The 19,426-nt window shown below is 44.6% G+C and overlaps 2 protein-coding genes across 2 annotated transcripts; one reads left to right on the top strand and one right to left on the bottom strand.

The window, feature by feature from the left end:
• Positions 1–307: 307 nt before the first annotated feature.
• On the bottom strand, positions 308–1,747 carry LOC112237482 (intraflagellar transport protein 140 homolog). The gene is made up of 2 exons (XM_024406081.2): positions 1,533–1,747; positions 308–1,109 (listed from the first exon to the last, which is right to left on the bottom strand). The coding sequence occupies exons 1-2, from the start codon at positions 1,656–1,658 to the stop codon at positions 972–974; spliced, it is 264 nt and encodes an 87-aa protein (XP_024261849.1). The 5' UTR covers positions 1,659–1,747; the 3' UTR covers positions 308–971.
• Positions 1,748–3,790: 2,043 nt separating this feature from the next.
• On the top strand, positions 3,791–18,415 carry LOC112237480 (transmembrane protein 204-like). Its single transcript, XM_042305918.1, has 3 exons — positions 3,791–4,853; positions 5,572–5,727; positions 17,073–18,415. The coding sequence occupies exons 1-3, from the start codon at positions 4,565–4,567 to the stop codon at positions 17,315–17,317; spliced, it is 690 nt and encodes a 229-aa protein (XP_042161852.1). The 5' UTR covers positions 3,791–4,564; the 3' UTR covers positions 17,318–18,415.
• Positions 18,416–19,426: the final 1,011 nt, after the last annotated feature.

Below are 19,426 nucleotides of genomic sequence, written 5' to 3'. Positions count from 1 at the left end.
GTCTGAGGATTGCACAAAAACCGAACTTGACCGGGTTAAACAACGTTTTGCCGATTCGATTTTTAAAATCGTTTTGTTGAAAGAGTCGGAATTCATGCAAAAAGCTGTATAAAACATGGATCTAAAAATATATTTTATCAAACAAAACTGTGCTACATTTTATTTCTGGGACCCTCAGGATGACACATCAGAGCAAGATTACAGAATGTAAGTACATTATTTACTGTCAGAGGTGAATTTATCAAACCAGTTGCCTTGATAAGTGTTTTGTTGTTGTGCACTATCCTCAAACAATAGCATGGTATTTTTCGCTGTAATAGCTACTGTAAATTGGACACTGCAGTTAGATTAACAATCATTTAAGTTTTCTGATGATATAAGACATGTCCATGTCCCGGGAAAGTTGGCTGTTGTTTACAACGCCATTCTAGTCACATATAGCATATTGAGCAGCAACTGTCCTGATTTCGGAACGCCGATTCTGTAGTTAAGGGAAGTTAAGTTAAGGGAAAAGTATTCCAAAAGTAACAAAGTAATCAGATTACGTTATTGAGTTTGGGTAATCCAATAGTTACATTCCTGATTACAATTTTGGCCAGGTAACTGAGTAACTAACAGATTACATTTAGAAAGTAACCTACCCAACCCTGTATCTACTATAATGATAGTTTGTTGCCTTGATAAATCTACCCATACTGTACAAATAAGATGGATATACTTGGATATGTTATAAATGCATTCAGATAACCATGCATTTCATATATTTTGTATACACAAGAACAAGGTTCAAGTGAAAATGCTAATGCACTGTAGACCAGTACTGATTTGCTGCATGTATCAAATGCTAACATAGTCAAATTAAATGCTAACTTATCAAATGTTAACAGTCATAGCATCAGTGCTAAGCTGGCTCATTACAATACGAGGGCCATGCTCTTGTGTCCGATGGCCTCCAGGTATTTGGCATAGCTTTAGTAGGTGGTCCTGAGGTGGATGTGATCGTGGGTCTCTGCGGTCTCCACCGCCTGCTTCCACTGGCCTGATGCCTGGTAGAACTTGTTCAGGAGGTTGAAGCGCCCACGGATCTTATACAGCTTCTCTGCATCCTCCTGTGGGGCCATTGGAAGTCTAGTAACACTTAAGATTAGCGGCATTATCCCTAGGTAAGAATTTATTCTGTAATGATGATCTTAAAAAGACAGTACACATGTAGTGTTTTAGTATGGACAGAGATACTACTAATGACATCATTAATTTATAAAGACAAAAGTGGTAAGTACTCCATAATAGCATGTACTTACTACACTATACTTTTTACACTATTACAGGGTAATCACATAGGTGATGCTACTGGTACAAGTACTAGGTGCCGACAGTATATGTGGTAATGATAAAATTAAACAACCTAGAATTGACCATTATTTTACTCTATCTACCAGGTATGACAATACCTGGCTAAGGATATTAATTGAAAATGAGGTGAAGCCACCATTAAATGCTATGATCACCTACTGCTTGGTTGGTTTTCTTACCAGCATGTCCAGCTGCAGGGCCAGTACCGCCACTGCCAGCCTCCAGTTTAGGCTCGGTCTCGGCCTCCCGTAGTGCCCGCACTGCCCTGGCATTATCCATGTTCTCCAGACACACCCGGGCCACATCCAGATGGCGGTTCTTCACACACATCCTCGCCATGTTCTCCTATTCTGCCTCAGTGCAGAGAAAGAGGAGAGACATTTTGTTTGATAAAGTATATTAGGAATAAGATAAGATCAGCAACCATAATGCAATAGAGAATGGAAAACTATTGACTAACATAGCATTGGAAAAAGGAAAACATTGTAAACCACTTCCTTTTTGATTCAAGGTCATTCAGTAAAACGTTGAAAGTATATGTTATAGCCATTTGATTTTTGCATATACAGGTCAGCCATTGCTTTCTGGCACAATGCCTAGGCTCCACTTTCAACATCGAACCAAATCAACATCTCTAAATCTCTTCTAAACTGCTTTAACACATAAACATTGATTTAAATCACAGACAGCGGTATTAATCTGTGCGTGGGAATCCAGACCCAGAGCTCAGGGCAGGAAGCCAAGTCTTGGATATATGCTTGCCATGGGGGATTAGGCATAGAAGAATGATTGCAGGGAGATCCAACTCAACTCTCTCACAAACACACATGCATGCACACACACACTTATTCTCTCTCTCGCTCTCTTTCTCATCTACGTCAACCTCAATCCCCCATTCACTCAGCCACCATTCCAGATTCCACACCCATCTGGACCCTATTTGTGTTCCCCCTCCTCCAACTTCTCTCTTTAGCTGATACAGATGTGGGTTTGTTTATTAAAGTTAGGCAACAGGAAATTCCCGGAATCTTTGGGGGCCTTGGGACTCACTGGCGGAGGAAAATGAGGCCAAGCTTGCCTTGCAGAGACCCATGCTATGTAGCATTGCACTGGCAGCCAAAAGCCTGCTCTCTATGGCCACAGACCATACAAACACAGCCCATCAAATCCCCACGGCTCTATCGTTCTCTGAATCCACGTCTTACACAGATGTTTCAGAGCCAGAAAATAACTATAGTAGGTTTGGCGACACAGAGAGAAAGACAGAGAGAGGGTAGGTAAAACAGACAGAGATAGAGAGGGTTTACGAGAAAAAAAGGACAGAGGAGTGGGTCCGCCTTTTGCCCCCCTCTGACCATTTTCCTATCAGGAAACGCATCCTGTTGCTGGTCAGGCTGTGGGGGCCAGTGTGTTTGTCGCTGTCACACACATACACACACAGGCAGAAGAAGAGCTGCAGCATCTGGAACACCACTTAGGCTCTATGGGCTGTCCTCTCTGAGTGAGTCTCAGGAGCGCAAATTCTCACACAGAGAGTGAGGGAGGGAGTTGTCTGGTCAAACCTGTTGGAGCCAAAGACTGATATCTCCCACCCTGAACCCTTTATTCTAAGAGCACCAACTCTTCCCAGAGAGAGAGAGAGAGAGAGAGAGCAGGAGCACCCACTCTTCCCAGAGAGAGAGAGAGCAGGAGCACCAACTCTTCCCAGAGAGAGAGAGAGAGAGAGTAGGAGCACCAACTCTTCGCAGAGAGAAAGAGAGAGAGAGAGAGAGAGAGAGAGCAGGAGCACCAACTCTTCCCAGAGAAATAGAGAGAGAGCTGGAGCACCATCTCTTCCCAGAGAGAGAGAGAGAGAGAGAGCTGGAGCACCATCTCTTCCCAGAGAGAGAGAGAGCTGGAGCACCATCTCTTCCCAGAGAGAGAGAGAGCTGGAGCACCATCTCTTCCCAGAGAGAGAGAGAAGGAGCACCATCTCTTCCCAGAGAGAGAGAGAGAAGGAGCACCATCTCTTCCCAGAGAGAGAGAGAGAGAGCAGGAGCACCAACTCTTCCCAGAGAGAGAGAGAGAGAGAGAGCAGGGAGCACCAACTCTTCCCAGAGAGAGAGAGAGCAGGAGCAGAGAGAGAGAGAGAGAGAGCACCAACTCTTCCCAGAGAGAGAGAGAGAGAGCAGGGAGCACCAACTCTTCCCAGAGAGAGAGAGAGAGAGAGAGAGAGAGAGAGCAGGAGCACCATCTCTTCCCAGAGAGAGAGAGAGCACCATCTCTTCTCAGAGAGAGAGAGAGAGAGAGCGGGAGCACCAACTCTTCCCAGAGAGAGAGAGAGAGAGAGAGAGAGAGAGAGAGAGAGAGAGAGAGAGAGAGAGAGAGAGAGCAGGAGCACCATCTCTTCCCAGAGAGACAGAGAGAGAGCAGGAGCACCAACTCCTCCCAGAGAGAGAGAGGGCAGGAGCACCAACTCTTCCCAGAGAGAGAGAGCGAGAGGAGGGTCAGAAGAAGACTAGAGCTTGCGCAGTGAGAGATCGCTCTTCCAGCTGACAAAGCCCTTTCTTGGTTAAGCCTCAGTGAGCTGAGCAACACGATCCAGACGATCTGCTCTGCTGCTCTACACTGCTTCTCCATTTTCCCACTACCCCTGGTGTAGAGTCTGAAGAAAAAAACACAGAACAACGAAGAAAGAAACTGAGGGGAAAAAGAGACAGGCGCTTACACAGAGAATAAAATAACTTGAAATTGCAGAGAACCAAAGGTGAGGAGGGCAGCCAGAAGGAATCAGAAGTGGAGAGAAAAGGGGTGATAAAAGTGGAAAAGAGACGGTTGAAGAGAGGTTCGAGTCTGAGAGTCAAGCTGCATTCAGTCACCAAAGCCAGTGGAATGGACCTCGGTGTCGGTCGGATTAACCCATGCCTGCCCACTGTGCACTCCGAGGAGGAAGGCTGAACCAACCCACCTCCACCACCAAAAACAAATGAGGATGAACGGAGATGTTCTTTAGCTGAGCTAACAACACGTTCCCTTTTTTCTTCAGCAGTGCGACTGCCTGGGGTTAGCATAAGCCGCTAGCTGCCTGGCAGTGGAGGAGGAGGAGAACCGGGGTGCCCCAAGCGCCGCTGGTGTTGCTGCCCAGGAGAGGCAGGGCAGCACGGGAGAGGAAGAAGGGGACGAAGAGAGGGAGGAGGTGGTGGAGGCAGAGGTGGCGGGCGGGCAGCGGTGCATGGCCGTGCAGCGGCTGGTGGCGGTGGCGGTGATGGTGGCCCTGCTGTCCCTGGTACTCAACAACGTGGCAGCTTTCACCCCCAGCTGGGTGCTGCAGGCCCTGGAGGATGGACGCAAGCGCAACGTGGGGCTGTGGAGGATGTGCCCCGTCATGACTGGAGGAGAGAGGGGCTGGGATGAACCTCGGGGGGGCGGGAGGAGAGGTCAGGGGACTCAGATGCCGTGTGAGGGTCTGGGCTGGGGCTCGGAGTACGCAGGCTACCAGGAGTCCCGCAGCACCGTCAAATGTAATGTGTGTTTGTGTTTCATGAGTGTGCTTCATTCCAAAACCCTTAGTTAAGAGTGCGCCTAATTGATGTGCATGTATGGGGAGATGGATAGTGTAGGCCTATTGGGCTCCTGAGTGGCTTAGCGGTCTAAGGCACTGCATCTCAGTGTTAGAGGAGTCACTACAGACCCTGGATCGATTCCAGGGTGTGCACAATTGGCCCAGCGTCGTCCGGGTTAGGGTTTGGCCGGGGTAGGCATTCATTGTAAATAAGAATTTGTTCTTAACTGACTTGCTCAGATAAATAAAGGTTAAATAAAATTAAATAAATAAATAGCAAAACCAGAGGCAGCAAGATCCTGACCCCCAGGCCAGCTGCATAACAAGCAGCGGCAGTCCAGGGGACCTCATTCAGTGAAAACAAATAACAATAATAATAATAACAAACAAAAATAACTCTCAGAACTCATAGGGCATTGTCTACAGATGTAAAAACAATGTTGATTTGCAGTGAATCCACCATTCCATTAAGCCCTTGATAAAGGCTACACACAAAGATGCATCATTGTAATGACATTGATCAGCTCAGCTCATGAATGGTTATTTGCTATGACGCATTGGACTCTGATATCAACAGGTGTCTTCACATGATGTTGCCCTAATGTCTCTGGTTTAGTTTGAGATAATAATTTGCCATATTCATAATTTCTCTCCCTGCCCCCCCCCCCTCCCTCCAGTGCAGTTTGACATGATGCGAGCGTGTAACCTGATGGCCACGGTGGCGCTGACGGCCGGTCAGCTGATCTTCCTGCTGGGCCTGATGGAGCTGCCCTTTGTCACCCAGGACTCCCAGTGGTGGGAGGAGGCCATCGCCGCACTCTTCCAGTTGGCCAGTGAGTACTATACATCCACACCAATATGTTTAATACACTGCACAACATGACATATAGCCTAGCCTAATGTCAGCAACCTCTGGTCCGCGGACAGGCACTGGTCCCTAGAATGAGGTTTTACCGGTCCCTGAGATAGTTAGGTGTACCTGATTATTATTATTTTTTCTCAAGGGATAGTTTTTAATGTCGGCAGTCCTCCAAAAAGGGAAGGAAGGGCAATAGCTTGCCAGTCATTGGCACAAAAAAATGGTTGAGAAACAGTAACACTGGCCTATACTGTGACTCTGACATGATGCACAAAGACAAGAAGCCAGATGTGGCAGTCCCAGTAGAGTGGAAACCAGACACCTACAAGCCTGGACATAACCACTGCAGCGGGTCAAGCACAGAGTTGAATTCTATGTGAAATTTGATAAACATATACATGCCATGGACATTTTTGTTCCATTTTTCCAAAACACTAATGAGTGTGGAGGCCAGCAGACACCTAAACATAAGTGAGAGACAACCACACTATAAAACACCTATTACACGTGTCTGGCTTTTGATTTCAACTTTGAAATGTTCAATAGAGTCGCTTGAGGCTTTTCTGAGCGTTCCTCAGATCTAAAAATGGTCACAGTGTGTTGCTGCAAAGAAACATAAAAGTCCCTTGTTGTTCCCCAGTGGAGCCCAAAAGAGGAACCCTTGGAGCTTTGAGGATTGGCTTGAGGACAAAAAGCATAAACTAATCCAGAACAACCAAACAAATCAAACTAGGGGGGTGACTAGGAAACAGAAAAGGAGGAAAAAAAGACTAGAATCGTCCCTTATCGTTCCAAGAAGGAATTTTCTTGGAAAGTCAATAACAACCAGGAATAGCAATGGGAAGAAGGAGAGGAGGTGGGCAGTAAGGGCAAATCAAGACCCCTCTCCTTCATCCATCCCAGAGGGTTGTGCGGCAGTGTGGGCATGTCCTTGTCCCAGTGCCCCTTTTGAGGAAGTGTGACGTTGTCACATTTTGTTGAGTGCACAGCTTGTTGTTTAGGGATGTCAGCCCCGGGCAGTATTGTGGCACAGCAGGCGCAGCATCCAAGGGTCTGATGGCTAAATATAGCAGGCCGTCAGTCTGGGCTGGTGGGCCGGCCGGAGTTCCAGCGAAAAAGGGAGCGACTGTCGGGCGCCAGGAAATCCCTGCTCAGGACGAGGAAATGCCTGTGACTACCTGTTATGCAAACCCCGAGCAGAGGAGGAAAGAGGGGGAGAGCAGACATGAAAGACAGTTTGACAGGGACTGACTGGGTTCTGGAAGTGAGGGTATGTGTGTGTGTATATGTGTGTGCGCGTTCGTGTGTGTGTGTTGGGTTAGTTGGTAGAAAAATGCTGTAGGGTGGGGACAGCTGCTGTCCAGATAAGCTTGGCCTAGCTTTTATGCCTGTTTACAGAATGTCCAGGAACAGGGGCAAATAAAGGGTCCCCTCTCAATGCTAGCTTCTTCGGCAGGCATCGCCGGAACTTTTATCTGAAGGTCTTAGATGGGACCCACCCAAATAATCACTGATTCCCTTCCAAAAGAACCCACTGAGACAAACTATTGTTTGGCATGCTATAAAGTGTCACTCATGGTAAAGGGATAATGCATGCCCCAAAATAAAAATCATGAAACTCCTGTCATTTTGGTGAAACCCTATGTTCTATCTGTGGGTAAAATACAAATTTCCCCCTTTCGATATGTTCTGTCTGTGAAATTAGTAGGAACGTGTAGGAACGCATCATAGCTAGAGTGCATACGGAAAGTATTCAGACCCCTTGCCTTTTTCCACATTTTGTTACGTTACAGACTTATTCTAAAATGAATTAAATATTTTTTTCCCCCCTCATCAATCTAAACACAATACCCCATAATGAAAAAGTCAAAACATGTTTTTAGAAATGGTTGGAAATGTAGCTTGGCACACGTATTTGGGGAGTTTCTCCCATTCTTCTCTGCAGATCCTCTCAAGCTGTCAGGTTGGATGGGGAGCGTCGCTGCACAGCTATTTTCAGGTCTCCCCAGAGAAGTTCGATCGGGTTTAAGTCCGGGCTCTGGCTGGGCCAATCAAGGACAATCAGAGACTTGTCCCGAAGCCACTCCTGCGTTGTCTTGGCTGTGTGCTTCGGGTCATTGTCCTGTTGCAAGGTGAACATTCTGAGCACTCTTGAGGAGGTGTTCATCAAGGATCTCTCTGTACTTTGCTCCGTTCATCTTTCCCTCGATTCTGACTAGTTTCCCAGACCCGGCCGCTGAAAAACATCCCCACAGCATGATGCTGCAACCACCATGCTTCACCGTAGGGATGGTGCCAGATTTTCTTCCAGACGTGACGCTTGGCATTTAGGCCAATCTTGGTTTCATCAGACCAGAGAATCTTGTTTCTCATGGTCTGAGATCCATGTGGGCTGTCATGCCTTTTACTGAGGAGTGGCTACTGTCTGGCCACTCAACAATAAAGGCCTGATTGGTGGAGTGCTGCAGAGATGGTTGTCTTTCTGGAAGGTTCTCCCACCTCCACAGAGGAACTCTGGAGCTCTATCAGAGTGACCATCAGGTTCTTGGTCACCTCCCTGACCAAGGCCCTTCTCCCCCGATTGCTCAGCTCTAAGAAGGGTCTTGGTGGTTCCAAACTTCTTCCATGTAAAAATGATGGAGGCCACTGTCTTCCTGGTGGACCTTCAACACTTTTTTTTGGTACCCTTCTCCAGATCTGTGCCTCGACACAATCCTGTCTCGGAGCTCTACGGACAATTCCTTCTACCTCATAGCTTGGTTTATGCTTTGACTTGCACTGTCAACTGTGGGACCTTATATAGAGAGGTGTGTGTCTTTCCAAATCATGTCCAATCAATTGAATTTACCACAGGTGGACTCCAATCAAGTTGTAGAAACATCTCAAAGATGATCAATGGAAACCAGATGCACCTGAGCTCTATTTTGAGTCTAATAGCAAATGGTCTGAATACTAACGTAAAGAAGGTATGTTTTTTGTTTGTTTAATAAATTAGCCAAAATAATTAGCAAAAAACTTGTTTTTGCTTTGTCATTATCGGGTATTGTGGGTAGATTAATGAGGAACATTTTTTATTAAATACCTTTTAGAATAAAGCTGCAATGTAACAAAATGTGAAAAAAGGGAAGTGGTTTGAATACTTTCCGAATGCACTGAACATGTTTCTTGTCACTGGCGATAGGGGATAACGCTTTTAAAACAATATATATATTTTTAAATATATATTTTATTTCACCTTTATTTAACCAGGTAGGCAAGTTGAGAACAAGTTCTCATTTACAATTGCGACCTGGCCAAGATAAAGTAAAGCAGTTGGACACATACAACAACACAGAGTTACACATGGAGTAAAACAAACATACAGTCAATAATACAGTAGAAAAATAAGTCTATATACGATGTGAGCAAATGAGGTAAGATAAGGGAGGTAAAGGCAAAAAAAAAGGCCATGGTGGCGAAGTAAATACAATATAGCAAGTAAAAGACTGGAATGGTAGATTTGCAGTGGAAGAATGTGCAAAGTAGAAATAGAAATAATGGGATGCAAAGGAGCAAAGTAAATAAATAAATATATACAGTAGGGGAAGAGGTAGTTGTTTGGGCTAAATTATAGATGGGCTATGTACAGGTGCAGTAATCTGTGAGCTGCTCTGACAGCTGGTGCTTAGAGCTAGTGAGGGAGATAAGTGTTTACAGTTTCAGAGATTTTTGTAGTTCGTTCCAGTCATTGGCAGCAGAGAACTGGAAGGAGAGGCGGCCAAAGGAAGAATTGGTTTTGTGGGTGACCAGAGAGATATACCTGCTGGAGCACGTGCTACAGGTGGGTGCTGCTAAAGTGACCAGTGAGCTGAGATAAGGGGGGACTTTACCTTGATGACCTGAAGCCAGTGGGTTTGGCAACGAGTATGAAGCGAGGGCCAGCCAACGAGAGAGTCTTTGTAGTTGTCCACATGTTCTAAGTCAGAACCGTCCAGAGTAGTGATGCTGGACGGGCGGGTCGGTGCAACGATCGGTTGAAGAGCATGCATTTAGTTTTACTTGTATTTAAGAGCAGTTGGAGGCCACGGAAGGAGAGTTGTATGGCATTGAAGCTCGTCAATGGGTTGTTAACACAGTGTCCAAAGAAGGGCCAGAAGTATACAGAATGGTGTCGTCTGCGTAGAGGTGGATCAGAGACTCACCAGCAGCAAGAGCGACATCATTGATGTATACAGAGAAGAGAGTCGGCCCAAGAATTGAACCCTGTGGCACCCCCATAGAGACTGCCAGAGGCCCGGACAACAGGCCCTCCGATTTGACACACTGAACTCTATCAGAGAAGTAGTTGGTGAACCAGGCGAGGCAATCATTTGAGAAACCAAGGCTATCGAGTCTGCCGATGAGGATATGGTGATTGACAGAGTCGAAAACCTTGGCCAGGTTGATGAAGACGGCTGCACAGTATTGTTTCTTATCGATGGCGGTTAAATGATCGTTTGGGACCTTGAGCGTGGCTGAGGTGCACCCATGACCAGCTCTGAAACCAGATTGCATAGCGGAGAGGGTGCGGTGGGATTCGAAAGAGTCGGTAATCTGTTTGTTGACTTGGCTTTCGAAGACCTTAGAAAGGCAGGGTAGGATAGATATAGATCTGTAGCAGTTTGGGTCAAGAGTGCCCCACCCCTTTGAAGAGGGGGATGACCGCAGCTGCTTTCCAATCTTTGGGAATCTCGGACAACACGAAAGAGAGGTTGAACAGGCTAGTAATAGGGGTTGCAACAATTTCGGCAGATAATTTTAGAAAGAAAGGGTCCAGATTGTCTAGCCCGGCTGATTTGTAGCGGTCCAGATTTTGCAGCTCTTTCAGAACATCAGCTGACTGGATTTGGGAGAAGGAGAAATGGGGAAGGCTTGGGTGAGTTCCTGTGGGGGGTACAGTGCAGTTGACCGGGGTAGGGGTAGCCAGGTGGAGAGCATGGCCAGCCGTAGAAAAATGCTTATTGAAATTATCAATTATAGTGGATTTATTGGTGGTGACAGAGTTTCCTATCCTCAGTGCAGTGGGCAGCTGGGAGGAGGTGTTCTTATTCTCCATGGACTTTACAGTGTCCCAGAACGTTTTTGAGTTTGTGTGGCAGGAAGCAAATTTCTGCTTGGAAAAGCTAGCCTTGGCTTTTCTAACTGCTTGTGTATATTGGTTTCTAACTTCCCTGAAAAGTTGTATATCACGGGGGCTGTTCGATGCTAATGCAGAACGCCATAGGATGTTTTTGTGTTGATTAAGGGTAGTCAGGTCTGGAGAGAACCAAGGGCTATATCTGTTCGTGGTTCTACATTTCTTGAATGGGGCATGCTTATTTAAGATGGTGAGGAAGGCATTCAAAAAAAATAACCAGGCATCCTCTACTGACGAGATGAGGTCAATATCCTTCCAGGATACCCGGGCCAGGTCGATTAGAAAGGCCTGCTCACTGAAGTGTTTCAGGGAGCATTTGACAGTGATGAGTGGAGGCCGTTTGACCGCTGACCCATTACGGATGCAGGCAATGAGGCAGTGATCGCCGAGATCTTGGTTGAAAACAGCAGAGGTGTATTTAGAGGGCAAGTTGGTTAGGATGATATCTATGAGGGTACCTGTGTTTATGGCTTTGGGGTGGTACCTGGTAGGTTCATTGATATTTTGTGAGGGGGTGGTCTATAGCAGGCGGCAACGGTGAGAGACTTGTTTTTAGAGAGTTGGATTTTTAAAAGTAGAAGTTCAAATTGTTTGGGTACAGACCTGGATAGTAGGACAGAACTCTGCAGGCTATCGCTGCAGTAGATTGCAACACCGCCCCCTTTGGCCGTTCTATCTTGTCTGAAAATGTTGTAGTTAGGGATGGAGATTTCAGAATTTTTGGTGGTCTTCCTAAGCCAGGATTCAGACACGGCTAGGACATCCGAGTGTGCTAAAGCAGTGAATAAAACAAACTTAGGGAGGAGGCATCTAATGTTAACATGCATGAAACCAAGGCTAATACGGTTACAGAAGTCATCAAAAGAGAGCGCCTGGGGAATAGGAGTGGAGCTAGGCACTGCAGGGCCTGGATTCACCTCTACATCACCAGAGGAACAGAGGAGGAGTAGGATAAGGGTACGGCTAAAAGCTATGAAAATTGGTCGTCTAGGACGTCCGGTACAGAGAGTAAAAGGAGGATTCTGGGGGCGATAAAATAGCTTCAAGGTATAATGTACAGACAAAGGTATGGTAGGATGTGAATACAGTGGAGGTAAACTTACCTGCACTCTAAATCATCAAATCAGCCAATAGATGGTATAGGCATTCTTGTCTAGAACACATCCATCCGTTCATATTGTTATGAAAAGGTATATACTTTGCTTAGATGTGCTTAATCTAAACAGTGTACCAAATTATTCAACTCAATTTCTCCTTCAAGTACCATCTCGCAATGCGCCCTGTGTGTCTGTGGGAAATGTTTGTTGTTGCCATAGCAACATACTCTGCACTGGTGTTTTTTAACACCGTTAATCATAGGAATTAGGTGTTTGGGGTGGATTATCCCTTTAATACGATGGCAGAATGATTAGGTATGGATATCTATGGCGGTCATTGGTAGCTGTTTTCAAAAATAGGCCATCTACTATAAACGCCCTTCACACATGTTGACATTAGTAAGAATAGTGACACGACTAATGAGTCAGACAGACACATACACACCTACTTCCACCAGCTAAAAATACATGCTGCTGGAAAAATGTCATCTTCCTTTGTACTCAAATGCCACTATCTGAAGACTTCACCATATTTGATCAACAAGACTGAGCAAAACAATAGATGACTTGCGATGACCCTTGGTGAGGACTTCATAGCAGAAGAGATAACAATGGTTACTAGGTATCAGTGTTCCCAAAGCTACTCATTGCCTTATTATACACTGAGTATCCAAAACATTAAGAACCCCTGCTCTTTCCAAGACATAGACTGACCAGGTGAATGCTATGATCCCTTATTGATGTCACTTGTTAAATCCACTTCAATCAGTGTAGATAAAGGGGAGAAGACACGTTAAATAAGGATTTTTAAGCCTTGAGACAATTGAGACATGGATTATGTATGCGTGCCATTCAGAGGGTGAATGGGCAAGACAACAGATTTAAGTGCCTTTGAACGGGGTATGGTAGTAGATGCCAGGCGCACCGGTTTGTGTCAAGAACTGCAACGCTGCTGGGTTCTTCATGCTCAACAGTTTTCCGTGTGTATAAAGAATCGTCCACCACCCAAAGGTGGGAGGCATTGGAGTCAACATGGGCCCGCATCCCTGTGGAACACTTTCGACCCCTTGTTGAGTCCATGCCCCGACGAATTGAGGCTGTTCTGATGGCAAAGATGGGGGGGATCCTGGATGCTGATTGGTTGATAAACGTTAGTTATTTTCAAGAATCCTGTTAACTTTACATTTGAATAATCAATGCACATACACTGTCCCGCAGCCCAGGCAGGCAATTCATGAACGTAATCTCGACTGGAAAAAAATCTAGACATTATTTACAATATGTTTAAAAGCAGCAGGCTCAGTGATTTCCCAGCATTCCCAATGCCTTCACTTAATCTAGGCTCAAGTGTAAAAGGCCTTAATTTCCTGAGTTCGGTTCAGTTTAGTATACCTCCACCACTCAGCAATTCATCCCTCGTTCCTCTCCTCCCCCACTGAGAATTGGCTCCTCTCTCTCTGCTGTGAATGGTTATGAGTTATTTTTACCAGCAGCCAGTCTTTCTCGGGAAAGAATGCTCTGTTTGCGTTTTCAGATGAGCCAAAAACCTCAGCTATCACATGCAGACAGTGGGATAACAATATCCAATTCCATTCAGTGATATCTCAACACTGCTATCGGCAGGTCTGAGCCTTGGCTGAGTATAACACCGCCCCGTTTTCACCCCTTGAGACTGATATGCTCAGGAATGTGTGACGGAATGGAGAGAGTCAAGATCAGAGGGTCAAAGGTGAAGGGTTATGTGCGTTTGAGATTCAGGTTTAAACTCTGTTGCACTTAAGCCTGTGGGGTTACAGCTGGCACCATGCCCAAACTGTGGCCTTGGCAGTTGTGTCTCCCCTACACAACGGGGCATTGGCACAACTTAAACAAAATATACCAGGGGAAAATGTGCTTCTTTCTGGAGGGATAGAAAAGCAAGTGAAAAGCGATAGGTTAAGAAGTCAGGGAATTTGAAAGCCAGGACCTCTTAGTCTTATGGGTGATGTCACACCACAGTTGAGTGCACAGCAAATTAAGTTGAGGGCATTTACTGGGCTGGTTTACATTTACTTACATTACTGGTAAGTAAATTCAGGCATGACATAGTTTAGATATGAAAAGATATGAAAAGATTTGGCACGGGTCCCCAGATCCTCTAAAAGTCTTACAGCTGCATCACTGAGAGCATCCTGACCGGTTATATCACCGCCTGGTATAGTAACTGCTCGACATCTGACCGTAAGGCGCTACAGAGGGTAGTGTGTACGGCCCAGGACATCACTGGGGCCAAGCTTCCTGCCATCCAGGACCTACAGTGGGGCAAAAAAGTATTTAGTCAGCCACCAATTGTGCAAGTTCTCCCACTTAAAAAGATGAGAGAGGCCTGTAATTTTCATCATAGGTACACTTCAACTATGACAAACAAAATGAGAAAAAAAATCCAGAAAATCACATTGTTGGATTTTTAAAGAATTTATTTGCAAATTATGTTGGAAAATAAGTATTTGGTCACCTACAAACAAGCAGGATTTCTGGCTCTCACAGACCTGTAACTTCTTCTTTAAGAGGCTCCTCTGTCCTCCACTTGCACAATTGGTGGCTGACTAAATACTTTTTTGCCCCACTATATACTAGGCGATGTCAAAGGAAAGCCCCAAAAATGGTCAAAGACTCCAGTAACCCAAGTCATAGACCGTTTTCTCTGCTACCGCACGGCAAGGGGTACTGGAGCACCAAGTTTAGGAACAAAAGGCTCCTTAATTAACAGCTTCTACCCAGAAGCTATAAGACTGCTGAACAATTAATCAAATGGCCACCGGATTATTTACATTGACATGTTTTTTTACACTGCTCCTCACTGTTTATTATCTATGCAGAGTCACTTCATCCCTTCCTCCATGTACAAATTACCTCAACAAAACTGTACCCCCTGTATAGCCTCGTTATTGTTATTTTATTGTGTTACTTTTGATTATTTTTTACTTTAGTTTATTTGGTAAATATTTTCTTAACTCTTTCTTGAACTGCACTGTTGGTTAAGAGCTTATAAGTAAGCATTTCACGGTAAGGGCTACACATGTATTCGGCGCAGGTGTCAAGTTCTGACCTTAGTTCTTTTGTTATGTCTTTGTTTTAGTTTGGTCAGGGCGTGAGTTGGGTGGGTGGTCTATGTTCCGTTTTCTATGTTGTGTTTGCGTTTGGCCTGGTATGGTTCTCAATCAGAGGCAGGTGTCGTTAGTTGTCTCTGATTGAGAATCATACTTAGGTAGCCTTTTCCCACTTGTGTTTCGTGGGTGTTTATTTTCTGTTCTGTGTTTGTATTTCACCTTTCAGGACTGTTTTCGTTTCATTCTCGTGTTTTGTTGTTTTTGTTCAAGTATTCGTTTTCATTAAAAGAGAATATGAATACTTACCACACTGCACCTTGGTCCTCCTCTCTATCTCCCAACGACGAGCTTTACAGCAGGTGACAAATAAAGTTTGATTCGATTTTGATTTGATATCAATTGGAGATCAATTGTAAGGACAAGCAGTAATCAGTAAGGTCAGTGAATTTCCAGGACTTTGACTTAGTATGATAAGATAATAAGTGTTTCAGTCAATCGGGGCACTATAGTGCGACCATTTTACTTGCATATGTGGCTACAAATTTGCTGTGCGACCTGGAATTAGAAATTAGGAGCACCATTGCGCCTAGAAAAATTCAAGATTCGAGCTTTCTTTACCTCAAATATTTTTTCTTGTGCTCAAAAATGTCTGGGTGCGGCAAAATGTTTCAATTTAGGCGCACACGGTACTCCTTCTAAAAAAAAGTTCAAGGTAGTGCCCTTTCAGTGTCTTTCAGACTGCCTGATAGATATTGTCAAACGTCCCAATATGCAAACCCAAAGCGGGGGTGTGGAGAGGGGGGAAGGAAGGAAGGATGGAAAGAGGAAGAAGAGGAAGGAAGCCAGAAAGATTAGACTGTGCCAAAAAAAAGCAGTTCACACAGCCCACCCAGCCTGGATCCCTAGGACTGGGGAGGTGAAGGACTTTATGGTTTCTTAGAAAAGGAGTCACACACAGACGGACAAACACTTGCACTCAAATGCAGACACACCTTCACATAAGACACATACACACACTCCTAAGTCACACAGGCATATATACAATTACCTAATGACATCCTCTCATAAACCAAGACCGGCTCACAAATCTGAATGACCCATTGAGAGAGAGAGCCAATTACACAACATTTCAACGCTAGTCCAGCACTGGCACTGGCGTTCTGACCTGCCACAAGAAACTGACTGATTCAAATCCTAATGGGCCATCATCCCCTTTTCCAGCAATTATTTTTGGTGCCTTTATTTATACCAATCCTTGATTGGACATGCTCCGAGATGAGTGTTATTGATTAACTATTGACTGGCTCCAGGCATTACTTAAATCCATGAAATGGACTTCCTCTTTGAGATCTAGGTTAGTGGTCAATCCATTGTGGGTGATGGTTAATTTCAGTTACAAATGTTGTCATACTTTGTGGGAGAACAGGGTTGGTTGGGAGGACAGGGTTAAATTCCCCCCTGGGGTTATTTCACCAATTCATATCCAAACCTTAACAGTGTGATGGTGACCAAAAAAAAGGCAAAAACAGTGAGCTAAAGTTTGTTGATGAACACTGAAATAGTTGACTCATGTTGAGAATAGTATTCTCTCTTTTGTGATCTTCCTGACCTGGATCATAGTGGCGTAGGCTACAACAATGTGTTTTAAGATTAAATCAATAAGGAATTAGAATGGCCTTAAAACTTATTTGGATAGATTTTGTGAGAAGTATGACATTTCCTTGTGTTTCCTTTGATGCTGAAATCTCAGAAGCCCTCCCAGAGAAAAACCCCATAGATTGTTATTGCTTTAGAAGTTAGCAACAGTGAGATTAGATTTTACATCCCCTCTCCATTAACATCACTGTTAAAGAAATGTAATTAATAAATAGTTTGAGATGAAGACTAAAATACACATAGGCACTTGAGGAGCTACAGTATTTGTTTTAAATGATTAAGGTCTCATTGAATTAACCCTTCCCTGTCTCTCCCTCCCCAGGTTTTGTGCTGGTAATCGGCTTGGTGACATTCTACCGGATCGGCCCGTACACGCACCTGTCCTACTCGTGCTACGTGGACATCGCCGCCTGCCTATTGGCCACTCTGGCCGCCGCCATGCTCATCTGGAACATCCTACATCGCCGCGACGACTGCCTCACGCCCCGTGTCATTGTTATCAGCCGCTCGCTGGCGTCGAACTTCCACCCACGCCTCGACAACGACTATGTGGAGTCGCCCTGCTGAGCACCCCTGAGCCCTGACCCCCATTCGTCAATAAGGACTACCTAACATGCTGAAGAACAGACAATGTTCTGACTGTCTCCTAATATTCTTATCCAACCAGGTGCCTCAATGAATGACTCTATAGAAGACACTTGTTTTGACGTGACTCTACCGGTGCTGGACTAACATGCTTTCACTGTCGTACAGTTCTACATCTTCTCACGTGATGGCTATCATGTACAATGACTCATGGACTCAAATGATGCCCTGGACTGAGTAATGTTCCTTGCTGCAAGGATAGTTTCGCCATAAAACATCCCATCTAAAATTATGAATGAAAAGTCAGTGTTAAAAACCATAAGCTGTAGTGAATGTATCATTTTAGTAGATATGCTGTAAGCCAATTACTCAAAAGGTGTGCTTGAAGGTTTGTTTGCCCTGGAATTTGTAGAGAGAGAATTTGTATTTCCTCAGCAACACCCCCTGAAAACACCCTGGAAGAGATCAAGCTGGATCTTGACATGTTTTGTTCTATGTGTACTTATGTAATAACATATATTTCCTGCATATTGTTTATATTATTCTTAATATTAAAAGTGATTTAGGTTACAACTGTCTAGTTAGCATCGACTTGAAAATGAGTTAACCCCATCCAATCCATTCAAAGTATACTTAAAAACTGTCGATATATATATTATTTATTATTATTATATACATATTTCTACCTTTATCTTGAGAACACAGTGTTGTCAAGTGAAGTGTACACACATTAATTCATTCTATCCAAGCCACCAAAGGGTGTTTAATGGCAATTTGACAACACATTTTGCTCAGATCCTCAGACCTCTGTATGAATGTCCTGTCATTGATGATTTCAGATTGGCCCAACAGACACAGTAAATACCATAAACATTTGAGCTCATTTGGTAAGGACGCTTTCCTTTTGATAATCTGCTCACTTGTGGTACATGTACTTAAATTAATTATATACAGTTGTATTAAAATAATTATCTTATATCATATTGCTGCAAAGAAATCAGCCGTTTGTGGAGTAGTCACTTTCAAACCAAACAGTGAGTATGCATGAAAATAATAATAAATAAAACACATGCAATAGTGTCTAGTCTTGTCTTTTTAAATTACTGTTCTATTGTGTAGGATGTCCAGGATTCTTATAAATTCTGGTATTTGTGGCAAGACAAAATATTTGCAACACAAATCATAAAACCCATGCAAAACTTCACAAACCATAATTTAGAGTAGATTTAGAGTAGACAATTTAGAGTGAAGTTTCATTGAAGTTGGTGATTGGCTTTGATGTGATGGAAGGAAAGACATGAATTGCAGTGTAAGTCATCAGCTGACCCTAACTTAAGTCTACACCAGCTTTTTATCAAAATTCCATTTTGCTTAGTGTTGCCAACTATCCATGACGATAGATCATTTTGGTCAAGGAATCCAATTCTGAATAGTTTTGGTTCAATTGGTTTGTTTTGGTTCAAACACTTGCTGCCCACCCCCTGACTTCACTGCCCTGGATTTGGCCACTATGGCTGCCCCTGCCATAGTTATAGCCTGCATGACTTGCATACGACCAACAGCATTTGCTACCCCAGAGGGTTCTTCTAGGGCTGGCCCTGGAATGGATGACCACTTTGTCATGATTCTGCACAACATGCACCTGAGGATCTGCGCCCTGGTAAGAAGACATGATACCTAAGACTGAAGTTTGATTCTGATGCATTGTCTTAATTTATTAATTTAATTACTGCAATTACGTCTCTCACATCTAACTGGAGGGGAAAAACTGACAACCTGCCCAAGCTGGAGAACGTTTTCCTGGCTAGGGAGGAAAGACTGGACCAATGCACTGGCTTACTAACAAACATCCTTGATAAGGCAGAGGAGCTGAGGCCCAAGGGGGACGAGGTGTTTGACCGAGCCTAGAAGCTGCAGGCCACCTGGAGAGTCTGCGCTGGAAGGTGGAACACACAAAGGAGGTGGAGGAAGAGGCACACAGGGGCTCGTCCAGGGGTACCATGAGCAGTATGGCAGCCTGCAGCATGAGGAGGTGCAGGTGCTTGGAGGAGATGAAGGAGCAGAAGGAGGTGGTCTTGGAAGAGGCGACCA

The sequence above is a fragment of the Oncorhynchus tshawytscha genome, linkage group LG25 (assembly GCF_018296145.1).
Source record: "Oncorhynchus tshawytscha isolate Ot180627B linkage group LG25, Otsh_v2.0, whole genome shotgun sequence".
Taxonomy (NCBI): Eukaryota; Metazoa; Chordata; class Actinopteri; order Salmoniformes; family Salmonidae; genus Oncorhynchus; species Oncorhynchus tshawytscha.
Note: the sequence above shows the minus strand (reverse complement) of the source record. Positions and strands in the feature narration are given on the sequence as shown.